Raw genomic sequence first — 14,325 nt, forward strand, 5'->3', positions numbered from 1 at the left:
TTTTACACATAGCTACTCTTTATCCAGCACATGATATGGCGACCAAACCGTTTTACGAATGATATATATATATATATATATATATATATATATATATATATATATATATATATATATATGTGTGTGTGTGTGTGTGTGTGTGTGTGTGTGTGTGTAATTTTATCTCTGTTCAGTCCCACGTGGGCGGGGCATGGCTGGTGTGTTTTTGTCTGATTGGGCGGGACTTACTAGTGATTGACAGCTGGAATTTAACGCAACGTGGCAAAATAAACACCATAGAAATGAACTTTCTTTTCGATGTTGAAACACATATATTTTAAAATGCAGATGAGCGTTAAGTCCCGACGCATTTTATTGTTTTATTAGTCGTTGGGGTCTCGGCATTTCATAAATTAGAAGTGTTTAAAACTGAAAATGTATTTGATTTGTGTCTGATCTTCAGAGGACGAGGAGGTTTTCATAGAGGAGTCTACTACCTTATCAATCCTCAAAGAGGTAGGTTATAATAGAGGTTGTTTATTATTCATATTATTTACTTATTAGTAAGTCAGATGACATTCCATAGTTTTAGTTAAAAACTAAAATGTAGAGCCTATGCAGTTTTTATGTTGCTTGTATTAAAATAAACTCTTATTAGCCCTGGCAAGGCTTGTTTACAATACCATCAAGAGTACATTTTGTGTCCTGGTCAGTTGGGTCACTTTTTGACAGTGAAATAAGATGCAAAGTACCAGCAGCTCCACGTGCTGGAGTGACTTTTACAATCTCAGTATAATTCTGTTCTGGAATTGCATTCATCAACTTTCTGAAGAGCCGTATGTCGGCTGTACAGCACATGGAGAATCATGATAAAAATATAAATCCAGCAAATGGTTACTGTAAACTGATTCGAATGCGTTGCAAAGAAAAACAAAAGGAATCTTTGTTGTGTGTATTAGCTACAGAAAAAAAATAAAGCATCAATAACTTTGAGCGTTTCAATAATCCACATTAACGTGATATTTAGCCACTGAAATGTGGACTTTTCCAAGGGAACCCCGTCCAATAAAAAAAAAAAGGATTGCCAGGTTTTCACAAGAAAACCCGCCCAATCGCGTTTCGAGGGGTACCCAGTTAAAATCGCTTTCCGTGGGGTGAAATACACGTTCTTTGGCGGGGTACCCCTTCTAAAATTCGCATACAAGGGGAAAAAATATCATGTTATCGGAGTCGCTTCAAACTCGCGGCAAAAGTAGTGACCTATTTGACGGATTTTGTTGTGAAAGCCTGGCAACCCTGGAGGGCGGGGCTTAAAATGGCGGTAATAAACGTCAATAAACATTAGAAGACGAAGGGGAAGATGTTTCCAAACCCGCGAAGTTTAATGTCTTTATCTATCGCTGTATACTTTAAATCCATGTTTCTCCTGTTTGTATTTGTATGGTTAGACTGGGAAACTCGAGAAGTGGTGTTTTTAAGAGGATTTGAGCCGCACTTGTGAACAGGTGCGCGCTCCGCAAGTCATTAACGCGTGCGCTGACCTTTGAGATTCAAAGACTAAAACTACAGCGAGTATGTATTTATTATTATATATTAATATAATTTACTATCTATAGATATGAATAGTAAGCTTTACATGCAAATTTGGACGCATATTTCATTTTAGTTTCATATGTGAGATGCACTAGGCGGTCTCTTTGAATGCTTAGATCTCACTAAACAGCTTTTGGTTTGGATTCATCTTGTACCGAAGAAACGTATTTATGCATATATTTCACTGTATAATCAGTTACAGAGCAAACAAAGTGGCAGTTGGGCGATATTTCCTGCTTGTCAGCGTGAGAAAAATGACGTACTCTACGAAAACATGTGACGTCACGTTTTAGTTTTTTGTCTTAAAGAGACAGTTCACTTGATTTATTTTTGCATTTGACGTTACCCTGTCTGTGACCTTGAAAGTAGTCTCTACTTTTAATAGTCTATAACTTTGTTTAAGTCAATTTAAGTCAATTTTGAATCCTTAATCACTTGAATATTGCCATAATTATTAGAATAATTAGTTTTTTGATGATTATGATGATGATAATGCATAAACGGTATGGCTAAAAATATTCATAATTGTGCAGATGTCAGAAATAAAAATCATAGCATGCATTATAAGCAAACAACAGCGAGATGCAGTTGAGTTCGCTTTAAAGTTTGTTTAGTGGTTTCACATTTAAAGACACATCGTTTAAAACACATGGTCTGATTGATTCATTAGTAAATCTGTTTTTAAAATCCATATCCAGTGTTCAAAGACGGCTAGAAGATCGATTTTAATGTCTTCTGATAATAATAAACCCACTCTGGCTTTGTGTTATTTGTTTGAATAGGCAAACAACATCTATTTCTCTCTCAGATGACGTCAGAGAAGCCTGCATTGCCTGTGGACGGCCATCGGGACGAGTCTGAAGCAGGTTTAGGAGTCGAGCAGGAAGTCACGCAGGAAGTGGCCCGAGACGTCTGGGACAGCAAGGTGGAATACTTCCTCGCTCAGCTGGGATTCAGTGTGGGATTGGGAAACGTTTGGAGGTTCCCGTACCTCTGCCACCAGAACGGAGGAGGTGAGTGAGGAGCAGGAGATCGTTTCAGTTGGATGCATTGATTGTTTTTGTTTTATGTTTGTCATGTTACTGTCTTTCAGGAGCATTCATCTTGCTGTATGTGCTGTTGATGGGGCTGGTCGGCGTGCCGTTGTTTTTTCTGGAGCTGGCGGCGGGTCAGAGCATCAGACAGGGCAGCATCGGCGTCTGGAGGCACATTTCTCCTAAATTTGTTGGCATTGGCTACTCCAGCTGTGTGGTGAGCAATATTATGTTTTATTGCTCAGTTGCACTTGTGCATAATACAAAAAAATTATAATACTGGTGGTCTTTAGTTTCATATATATATATAGTACCTTTAAAAAAAAATCACATTTAATAGTTGCATATAGAACCTCACAACGTTATTTATGCAATTGTAAATGCATTCATAAACAAAGTATTGTCTAATTATTGTTATCAACAAAATACCAGAAAATGTAGATTTTTTTTTTTTTTTTCTCAGTAGTGCACACCCCTACCATACAACACTAATGTTTTATTTTTGTAAAGGTCTTAAAAAAACCTTACATTTTACTTAAAAAATGTGCAGGTATCCTGTTATAAAGCGTTTTATGTATCACTCTCTGCATTGTCAGACACTTAATGTATAGTAGGAAACAGGAGCTGTTTCAAATCTCATTTTTGATACTGATGCACTGCATTTTTACAGTGAAAATGCTCAGCAATAGTGCATTTGCTCATGATTTGTGTATTAAATACAACAGATAGACATTTGACAATGGTAATGTATTCTTTAATGCATTGTTTTTCTTTCTCTCTTTTAATTTCCCAGGTGTGTTTCTTTGTAGCTCTGTATTATAACGTCATCATTGGTTGGAGTATTTTTTACTTGGGAAGTTCCTTCCAGTATCCTCTACCTTGGGAAAACTGTCCAACAGAAGGGAATGGCACCGGTAAGCATTAGGAGTTTGTGATGCAATATAAAATGAGTAATTTTCATTTGTGAGATTAGATTTGGAGAACTGATGCCAGAAATGTGACTTATGTTTATATGGAGATGCAATTCTTGTTTTTGCTCATAGTGAAGGAATGTGCCGCCAGCTCTCCCACGGTGTATTTCTGGTACCGTAAAGCTCTGGATATCACAGATTCCATTGATGAAACAGGAGAGTTTAACCCTATCATCACTGGATGTCTGCTGGCCGCTTGGGTCATCGTTGGTCTGGCCATGTACAAGGGCATCAAATCGACCGGCAAGGTACTTGGAGTTTTTGTCCGTGTGTATATATGTGTTTATATATAATGTGTTATTGATGGTATTTATCAGTATGGCTTGTGTGTAGGTGATGTATTTCTCCTCCGTGTTTCCATACGTTGTGCTGCTGTGTTTCCTGATCAGAGGCGTGACGCTGGACGGGGCGTCCGAGGGCATTAAATTCATGTTTTACCCCAGGGTATGTAGATAATTGCATGACTTTTTAAGTTGCGTGATGGGTTGAGGTTCAGATTGTGGGAAAATGTATTAATTAGACAACATAGTCCATAAATAAAATCACCAAAATGGTGTCATTGTCATGTTATATACACTGAAAAAAAAAAACTGGTGTAGAAATGGTTTTCACAAATTGCTAGTAAATTTCACAAACATTTACAAATAAATGGCCAGTAACACGTTGAATTTAAGGTGAAACTTAAGTAGAAAAACCGGAAGCCTTTTTTTTTTTTTGGTTTAATTTTAGTAATTTGCCTCCAGAGCACATTTTTAAAATGCATTTAGCTTTATTTTTGTTTCACTTTTAGTTGTAGTAATTTCAGGACTTATTTTAGTTGCCAACACCCCCCCCCATCTAATATTTATAATTTATTTCAGCTTTATTTCAATTACTTAATGTTTAAACACTTTCAGTTTTTAGTTAACAATAATAACACCACTCAAAATGAATCTCTTCTTCTTATCTAGTCGTGTTATATGTGTAGTGTAACTCTGAAGCTGTTCACAATCAGATTCCCAAAGTGAGTTTGTAGTAAGGGTCTGTTGTGGTGGGTTTCTCTCAGCTGGAGATCTGGGCTGATGTTCAGGTGTGGCGTCAGGCGGCGACTCAGGTCTTCTTCGCTCTGGGTTTGGGGTTCGGTTCTGTGATCGCGTACTCCTCCTACAACCCGAGAAACAATAACTGCCATCGAGATGCGTTCACCGTGTCTGGAGTCAACTTCATGACGTCTCTTCTGGCCACGCTGGTGGTGTTTGCAGTGCTAGGCTTCAGAGCCAAAACCATTGCCACAGAGTGTGTTAAACGGTCAGTAGAAATGATTTGTGAATGTATCTTAAAACATGTTATAATGCCTGAAGTACCTTTATGTATATTTTCCAGAAGCGATATGATGTTTAGCTGTGTGTTTGTTGCAGTAACGTGAAGGCCGTGTTTGAAGCGATGTCCAGCACTCATCTCCCTGATCTCCTCATCAATGCATCAGATGTGGAGAGCGTCTCATTGAACGAGTATGAGCACTGGTACAGGACTCAGGGCCAGCAGCTGAGTGTCCCCGGGTACAACATCACCGCCTGCAGCCTGGAGGACGAGCTGAAACAGGTGCAGAACAGAACCACATCTTTTATATTTCCTGAAGAAAATGAGTGATGCAAAACTTTCTTTGCTATTGCATTGCTTGCTGTTTTGGGTGGTTGCTAGGGTATTATTGGAATATTTTGGGTGGTTGCTAGGGTATTATTGGAATATTTTGTTTTGGTGGTTTTTAGGGTATTGTTTTGTTTTTGAGTGGTAGCTAGGCTATTGGAATGTTTTGGTGGTTGCCCGGGGAGTCTTGCTTAGTTTTTGGGTGGTTGCTAGGGTATTGCTTTGTTTTTGAGTGGTTGCTAGGTTATTTGAATGTTTTGCGTGGTTGCTAGGCTATTGGAATATTTTGGTGGTTGCCAGGGGAGTCTTGCTTAGTTTTTGGGTGGTTGCTAGGGTATTGCTTTGTTTTTGAGTGGTTGCTAGGTTATTGGAATGTTTTGCGTGGTTGCTAGGCTATTGGCATGTTTTGGTGGTTGCTAGGGTGCTGCTTTGATTTTGAGTGGTTGCTAGGTTATTTGAATGTTTTGGTTGGTTGCTGGGGTATTGCTTTGTTTCTGAGTGGTTGCTAGGTTATTATGGTTATATGTGGTTGTTAGGCTATTGGAATGTTTTGGGTGGTTGCTAGGCTATTGGAATGTTTTGGTGGTTGCCCGAGGAGTCTTGCTTAGTTTTTGGGTGCTTGCTGGGGTATTGCTTTGATTTTGATTGGTTGCTAGTAGGGGTGTGACGGTTCGTATTTAACCGTGAGACCGGCGGTTATAGTTGAACACCGTCATTAGAACTCTATAACCGCCAAAACCGTGTCATTAAAATATTTTTTACAAACATTTTTTAGATAGGATCATAAGATGCGCAATATATAGGGAGACATGGTTTTTACCACTTTATGAAGTTTTGTAAATCGTCAGACATGATATTTACCACTTCATAAAATTTTGCTTTGTAGAAAACCTTTCTTAAAAACGAATTTCGTTTTGTACAAATTTTGTCTTAATTTTAATAAATGTTTCATCAACCAATTGCGTGTATTTTAATAAATAAAAAGCAAATATAGCAGACAATGATAACCGTGACATGGAAGCGCCAGCGTGCCGTGTTCACTTGCACTGCACTAGAGCGCATCTCATCGCAAATAAAACTCAGCGTAGGCCTATGTCTCATACAATAGCATTAAATATCTTTGCTGCATCCTTTCTAGAACAGAAAATGGCATTTTTTTTGCGACTCGCATCAGCAAAGCATTGCATGGCCATAGACCGCAAAACAATCAGCGGATGGCGGGCGGGTGCGGCTTTGAAATTTGCTCCAAAAACGTTGGCTCGGATGATGAGTTTTGTGACCGATCTTCTTAATAAATGGAGGTCTGAAATCTCTGCCCCTTTACCGATCAGAGCGCGCGCTGACACGGAGTTAACCCGCTATCTCCAAGAACAACCAATTGACTCTACGGTAGATCCACTAACCCCCCCCCCTTGACGGTTATGTTATGAACCGTCACATTTGACTCACGTCATAACCGTCATCACCAATTCTGAAACCGGCACACCCCTAGTTGCTAGGTTATTTGAATGTTTTGATTGGTTTCTGGGGTATTGCTTTGTTTCTGAGTGGTTGCTAGGTTATTATGGTTATATGTGGTTGTTAGGCTATTGGAATGTTTTGGTGGTTGCCCGAGGAGTCTTGCTTAGTTTTTGGGTGCTTGCTGGGGTATTGCTTTGATTTTGATTGGTTGCTAGGTTATTTGAATGTTTTGCGTGGTTGCTAGGATATTGGAATGTTCTGGTGGTTGCTGGGGTATTGCTTTGTTTCTGAGTGGTTGCTAGGTTATTATGGTTTATGTGGTTGCTAGGCTATTGGAATTTTTGGGTTGTTGCTAGGCTATTGGAATGTTTTTGTGGTTGCTAGGGTATTACTTTTTTCTGAGTGGTTGCTAGGTTATTTGAATGTTTTGGGTGGTTGCTGGGGTATTGCTTTGTTTGTGAGTGGTTGCTAGGCTATTGGAATATTTTGGTGGTTGCCCGGGTAGTCTTGCTTAGTTTTTGGGTAGTCGCTCGCTGGGCTATTGCTTTGTTTTTGAATGGTTGCTAGGTTATTGGAATGTTTTGGGTGGTTGCTAAGGTATTATTGGAGTTTTTGGCGTGGTTGCTAGGTCTAAAACATGAGTATGTCTGTAGTTATGCTCGGTTCCTTAGTATCTCTTTGGTTAAGAATGACTCTGTTAAAGTTTGATCTTCTCTTTCTCTCTCAGGGTGTGGAGGGAACTGGTTTAGCGTTCATAGCGTTCACTGAAGCCATGACGCTGTTTCCTGGGAGTCCGTTCTGGTCGGCGCTGTTCTTCCTCATGCTGCTCAATCTGGGTTTGTCCACCATGTTCGGCACCATGGCAGGAATACTGACCCCACTGACGGACACGTTTAAGACCCTGCGTAACCACAAACTCCTCTTTACAGGTAACACTCCCACCCGTTCTGTTGCTCTGTTAATGTATATTTGGGTTTATCTTTGAAATGTCCGTCTCTTAGGTTTTAATCAGTTTTGTGTGTTCCCCTGTGATTGGTCCGTCTGATCATTATTTTTCCCCATCTCTCCCAGCATGCAGCTGTGCGGTGGGATTTCTGCTCGGTCTCACATTCACTCAGCGCTGTGGAAACTACTTTGTGGCGATGTTTGATGACTATTCTGCCACACTTCCCCTCATCATCGTCGTCATCTTTCAGACCTGGAGCGTGGCCTGGGTTTATGGAGCAGACAGGTATCACAGACTCTCGGAGAGCGAGCAGAAGTGTTAGGTTTTTGTGGTTTACTGTGCATAAACCCAATTTATTTTAATGCAGGTTTTTGGAGGACGTGAGGCAGATGTTGGATCGTCCGGTTCCTGTGGTGTACAAGTACTTGTGGAAATACGTGTGTCCGATTGCTATGCTGGGGCTCTTGGGTGCCAGTCTGCTAAAAATGATCTTAGAGCGTCCCACATACACCGCCTGGAACAGAGAAAAGGTAAAATCAATTGTGTGTCTGTTTCGATTTTGGGCTGTGTTTTTTATTTTGCTGTGAAAATCTTATGGTTTTTTTATAACGTAAACATAAGAGTAACTTTGATTTTGTTAATAATATTTCAAGACTGAAACAACTTTGGGTTACTTCCCTTTTTTTTTTTTGTAAATTGTTCAAATACAAGTTTCAAATATGATAATCATCTATTAAGGAATGTTTATTCATCATCTCTCGGTCATCTTTGTATTGCATTATATGTTTTGAAACCACAGAGCTTTGTAATGCTTTTGTAAAGCATTAAAATATCTTGCGAAGACATTATTGCAAAATATAGAAGTATTTATATGCATTTTCTACAACTAATATTTGTCTGCAATATTTTTGTGCTTCTGAATAAATTTGAGCTGTTTGTTTTCTCAATTTTCATCATACTATATTAACCATGAAAGATTGTCAAATATGATACTCAAATTTCTAAAAGTTCAATACACTGTTTTATTATTACTGTTATTATATTTTTTTCTGACTGCTATTTCATATGTCAAGTTTTACAGAGTTAATTTAACTTAGCAAAATGTTCTCCCAGGCGTCTAAAGAAAATCTGCCTTATCCTGACTGGGCTCTTGCTGTCCTGAGCACGCTCATCATTGTCGCCTTTCTTCCTGTTCCTATCGGATTCATGCATTCCCTTCTCCTGGAGCGGCTCGGCCAGTCTCCGGCAGACGCTGAGGTGGGATACATGCCGTGTGCCACCACAGACATAGACCTGACCCCTCTCAGCACCTTACCTCCTTCAGGAGATGACCCCAATCCATTTCCCCCTTTGCTTCATGATAACCATGACTCTCGATTGCCGAACGGCCACATTGAACACTTCGAATCAAGTTCTGATTTATGAGAAGAAACTACGTTAGACTTTACAAACCTCTAAGGAAGGATCTATTTAAATCAGGAGTTATTTAGCCATTTGTAAAGGCTCCTTTTAATGGTAGTTAACATCTGTTGAACTCCGAAATTAATTTTGCATTATATTCCACGCCTTTTGTGAAAGTCTTTGCTACTCGAATCTCAGTTTAAACCCGTTACATGTGAAAACTCTTTATATGCAGCTGATGACATTTCGTTTTTCCAGTAAACACTAAAGCCTTTTTAAAACCTTTTTCCAAAGCAACACTATAGTTACACATTAAAATGATCAAATATCTTGGTAACTGATGGTTTTGCTGCTTTAGTTATCTGATCAGGTTATTTAATCACATTTTTGTGTGTGAACCCAGCCGTATTTGAATGATTAAGTTCATTAGTAATGGTTTTTCTGACCACTAGAGCATCAAAAGGTTAATGTTGGTCCGTTCTGATGTGTTCTGTGTTTTGTGTCATTATTTAAGTGAGCGTAAAGTGGGACATCGTGTGTTCAAAACACCATTTGAATCATTAAATGATCGCTCATTACTGAGACCTGGACAAATCCGGAGTCTACAACATGAACAACTCTATCCATCAAAATATGAGGGAAATTTATTTGTGAGGAAAAACATTCCATTGGATTTTTTTCAAACATTTTTGTAAAAAAATAAAAAATAAATTAAGCATCAACTACAGCCATCATTAAAAAAAATATATTTTTTTATTTTCTTCTAGTCATAGTTTGTATGTGACGCATGATTTCTTATGAAGTGTTTTAAAACAGCATTTTTCAGAACAATTTCATATATTTTTCTATTAATTTTATATTGTACAGAAATATTTGTTGCTGGATTTTATTTGTAAAATATCCCCCCTTTTTATTTTTCCAAACACTGTCTCAGACATGTTTTTCTATAAGCGAGCATGTGACCAGCAGTTCAGACATTTTATGGCTTCTAGTCATTGTGAAGTAACGTTATCCTTGCCTCTCTCAGGGGTTTGAACTCTCTGTAAGTGGCTTGTTCTGGTCTGTAATGTGTGTGTGTGTGTGTGTGTGTGTGTGTGTGTGTGTGTGTGTGTGTGTGTGTGTGTGTGTGTGTATGATGAAATGGTGTAATTTAACTCTATTCCTCATGTAATATACTTAAGAAGTCTCGGATCATGACGGGTAATTTTATTGTCTTCGTTGTAAATGTCCCACGCTACAGTGTGTTTTCAGTATTTGCTCTCTTGCTTTGTCAAAGTCAGAAACTTGATTCTGAAGTCTTGGGTTTGTGTGAATGCTGTCTACAGTTTGCCTCATGATGATGATCTTGTTTCTGTATAAATTGATATTTGACTCTTATGGATTTTGGTTTCTTTTTCTGTATAAAGGTCAATCTTTTATATGGGTCTTAAACATCTGGATTATTTTACTTTTTTACTTTATTGACATGAAGGGAAAAAATACATTAAATACTGTATTATATGTGTGTATATATATATATATATATATATATATAACAATAGCACTTTATAACTCATGGTATATATTTTAGTGTTTTAATATTTTAATGTTTCATTTTCACTTAAATGAATCACTGAAAATTATTTGCATAAAATTAAGTAACTTTAGGAAAACATCTTTGTGTAATGATACAATTTATTACAATTATTTTTTATATATAAAAATTTAAGTGTGTGTGTGTGTGTGTGTGTGTGTCTATAATTATATAAAGAGCTTTACATTTTTGTGTATATATTTTTTTTTAAGGTTTAATAACCTGACTCCAGTCCTCTCTAGCTGTTTTCGTGCTGTGTGTGTGTGTGTGTGTGTGAGAGCGCTAATGGTCCTGGGACTTTGGTTGTTATGGTGTGAAGCTCCACCCTGGAACGAGACGATCCACAAACAAAGTGATGCTCAGCGCAGCTGAAAGACACGAATCACCAGACGAGAAAACTTCCTAGAAACGGAGATCAGGTAAGTGGAAAAAGGTTTAAATCCGAAAGATCTGAAGAATCTTTAGTGTGATTGTCACCTGCTGTTCTTTGAGTGTTTAGAGCGCTGAAGTGGGATGTATTTGTTGTTGAATTGTTCAGAAAGTAAATATGCGAAATGCTTTCAAGCACATGACCTCTGACTCACATCAGATCAACAGCTGAAAGAATCATGCACCAGTTTATTTCTAATGCAAAGTACACATTTCATGTCAAGAGATAATGTAACTTTTTTCTTAAAAGTGCAAAAATAAATAAACATTCCCAGCAGTTTTCTTGTCTAATTTTACTGATATTTAAGTTTTACTAGTTGGTTTTAGTTTAACCAGTGGTAGTAAATACTGGTGTATTTGTCGTGTCATTATGTGAGCTACTAAAGGAAAGGAAGCGTGAGAACGTGATGAACAGAGGAGTGCTGTTCTGCACTAGTACACTAGGAGTCTGCTGGATCGTATCATTTTCTGTCTGTGTTTGCAGAATGCTGAAGTGGACGCTGGTGGTGGTGTGTGTCAGTGTGTGTTTGGGTCAGAATCCGATCAACACCGACCCAGAAGAAGAAACCGAACTGACCTCTGATCAGCACGACCGCATCATTCTCAAACAAACCTGTGAGACACACACACACACACACATGTTTGTTTTTGTGAAAAGTGTGTTCATCCCATAGGTGTAATGGTTTTTATTCTGTACAAATTGTATATTCTATCGCCCTTCACCAACCCTACACCTAACCCTAACCCTCACAGGAAACTTTGTGCATTTTTACTTTCTCAAAAAAACTCATTCTGTATGATTTATAAGTGTTTTGAAAAATGGGGACATGGGTTATGTCCTCATAAGTCACCCTCTCCTTGTAATACCTGTGTCATACCCATGTCATTATACAGAGTTGTGTCCTGATATGACACAAAAACAAGAGCACACACACACACACACACACACACTCAGTCACTATCATCTGGTGTGTGTTTGTCCTGCAAACTAGTTGCAATTTTACTTACTCTTTTTCTCTTCTCTGGTGTTTTCTGTTGTGTCAATTTCTGTTTAGCTGTGTCCCTTTATTTCATTTCAGATTTTAATTTATAATATCGTTTTATTAGTAATATTTATTAGTAGTTTATTTCAATATTTTTTTTTTTTTTTTTGGTTAAGATTTCCTACCAGAATGTAGGTGTTGTTCCTATGATATATTCATTTTAAGATTTGTTGGGATTTATTTATTTCATTTTACTTTATTAGTAACATTTATTAGTAGTTTCTTTCCTTTTTTATATATATATATATACATTTTTAAATTTAATAAAAAATTTAATTTAATTACATTTTTACATTTTTATTTTAAGATATATATATATATATATATATATATATATATATATATATATATATATATATATATATATATTTTTTTTTTTTTTTTTTTTTATCAGTAGTTTTTTTTTCTACCAGGACATGAACGAATAAAGATGCTGTTCCTGTGCTGTTCATTTTAAGCCTGACTGACCTGTGACCTCTGACCTGTGTGTTTTACACTGGCAGATGTTCATATGATGAAGAACAATAATAAGCTGGGTGTGTTCATCGCTGCCGCTATAGGAACTCTGACGCTGATGGCCGTGGTCTACTGCATCTACAACCAGTTTTACAGCCAAAACATTTACTCACACACTCAGCTGCAAGAATCAGGTGCTCACAAATTAAACAACAGCACAATCCCACAATGCATCGCAATACATGCTTAAAAAAAGCTAAGAATTTAAGAGATTATACATGGTAATAAATGTTCTTTTTAATGCATTCTGCATTGCATAGATTAAAAAAAAGTTTAATTTGAAAAAAAAGTTCTGTGCTGCTTTGTGTATCAAGATAGACTCATGAAACATCTCCACTTCTGTCTGTCAGATATCGCTCTGGATCTGAGCAGCTCGTCCTCGTCTGTGTTTTCTGGGTATGTGATGGAGGGATGGATGCAGCAGAGGATGGAGAAAGGAGGAGGGAGCTACGGCTCTCTCTCTGACACTCCTTCAATAATCACACTTCCTCCTCCTCTTTCACCTCCTCAGCGTGCGTCTCCCTTTCACTCGCTCTCTCGATCCAGACCACCACCTCTGAGGACTATTTCAGCCCAGGATCTGGAGAAGAGCTTCATCTGAGACTGTGTGGGTGTGGGTGGGTGTGTGTGTGTGTGTGTGTGTGTGTGTGTGTGTGTGTGTGTGTGTGTGTGTGTGGGTTTAGTTTACAGCTGTATGCTGAAGTGATGTGGCTCCTGACTTATATGGCTTTCTAACCTCTGCTATAAACTCTCAAACCTGACCTTTAACCTTTCCAGATTTGAATGCAGGTCTGCAGTTAATGTGCTTGATGTAACCATCTTTAAATATTTAAACATTAGAATGTTCTATTCTCTCTAGTGTGTTCTATTAAGCATGCTGTTGGTTTCTGTTAGTAATTTTCTATTCTATTATTACGCAAAATGTAACATTGCTTACATATTTTGCTATTATATTCTATTATACTCTGTTTTATTATTTTGTTTACGTCTATTTACTCTATTCTGTTTTTTTTAATCTCCCTTGTTTTATTCCATTCTGTTTTCCTCTTTTCTATAAGTATACAGAATGTAACATTCCTTAAATAATAGATTTTGATTTGAAATGTTATATTATATTCTTTAAATATTTAAATATTAGAATTATTTGAATTAGAATGGAATGGATTTAAAAATTCAAAATGAATTTTTTTTTTTTAATGCATTTGGTGTCATTAACATTAAAGAATTATTTTATAGTACTCAATAAAGGTTAATGTTAATTTCTACTTACATTTCAAGTTGTATAATTTAAAGTTAGTTAAATGTATTATGAACAAACATGATTTATCAAAAAAAAAATTTTTTAAATCTCTTCTGCTCAACCAAGGCTGCATTCATTTAATCAAATGTACAGTAATATTGTGAAATATTATTTAAAATAGCTGTTTTCCGTTTGAATAGTTTTACAAATGTAATTTATTCCTACATTTTCAGCATCATTACTCCATTCTTTAGTGTCAGTTTGTTATAAATTTACAATAACCTTGACCGATTATTGCTAAATTATAATAACTTAGTTAATTGCTAAATTATAATACCTAAAGCATTTAATAATGTAAAACTTAAAAGCTTTGCGCATTAATAAATAGTTTATTGCATCGTCATCTATGAATACTCAAGTGCTGTTCAGGCTCAGCAGGTCAGTTCTGGAGCTTTGTTAACCATTTCTTTAATTGTAATTGCTCAGTAAAGTGTGTCCAGGGAAAATGTATAT

General features: G+C 37.1%; 2 protein-coding genes across 4 annotated transcripts; both read left to right on the top strand.

Moving 5' to 3' along the window:
* The first annotated feature begins 259 nt into the window (after positions 1-259).
* On the top strand, positions 260-10,388 carry LOC127945837 (sodium-dependent neutral amino acid transporter B(0)AT2-like). Of its 2 annotated transcripts, none has more exons than XM_052541931.1 (12): positions 260-495; positions 2,355-2,585; positions 2,666-2,823; positions 3,400-3,520; positions 3,650-3,825; positions 3,911-4,021; positions 4,623-4,864; positions 4,975-5,158; positions 7,392-7,593; positions 7,736-7,895; positions 7,978-8,140; positions 8,724-10,388. In XM_052541931.1, the coding sequence occupies exons 2-12, from the start codon at positions 2,381-2,383 to the stop codon at positions 9,033-9,035; spliced, it is 2,034 nt and encodes a 677-aa protein (XP_052397891.1). In that variant the 5' UTR covers positions 260-495; positions 2,355-2,380; the 3' UTR covers positions 9,036-10,388. The 2 variants fall into 2 exon arrangements, with proteins under 2 accessions (XP_052397891.1, XP_052397892.1); XM_052541932.1 differs by having other exon boundaries at positions 2,381-2,585.
* Positions 10,389-10,658: 270 nt separating this feature from the next.
* LOC127945856 (uncharacterized) lies at positions 10,659-13,587 on the top strand. 2 transcript variants are annotated; one of them, XM_052541957.1, is made up of 4 exons: positions 10,659-11,003; positions 11,498-11,628; positions 12,560-12,706; positions 12,923-13,587. In XM_052541957.1, exons 2-4 carry the CDS (start codon positions 11,499-11,501, stop codon positions 13,171-13,173), a joined length of 528 nt encoding a protein of 175 aa, XP_052397917.1. In that variant the 5' UTR covers positions 10,659-11,003; position 11,498; the 3' UTR covers positions 13,174-13,587. The 2 variants fall into 2 exon arrangements, with proteins under 2 accessions (XP_052397917.1, XP_052397916.1); XM_052541956.1 differs by having other exon boundaries at positions 10,659-11,628.
* The last annotated feature ends 738 nt before the right edge of the window (positions 13,588-14,325 follow it).

The sequence above is a fragment of the Carassius gibelio genome, chromosome A24 (assembly GCF_023724105.1).
Source record: "Carassius gibelio isolate Cgi1373 ecotype wild population from Czech Republic chromosome A24, carGib1.2-hapl.c, whole genome shotgun sequence".
Classification (NCBI taxonomy): Eukaryota; Metazoa; Chordata; class Actinopteri; order Cypriniformes; family Cyprinidae; genus Carassius; species Carassius gibelio.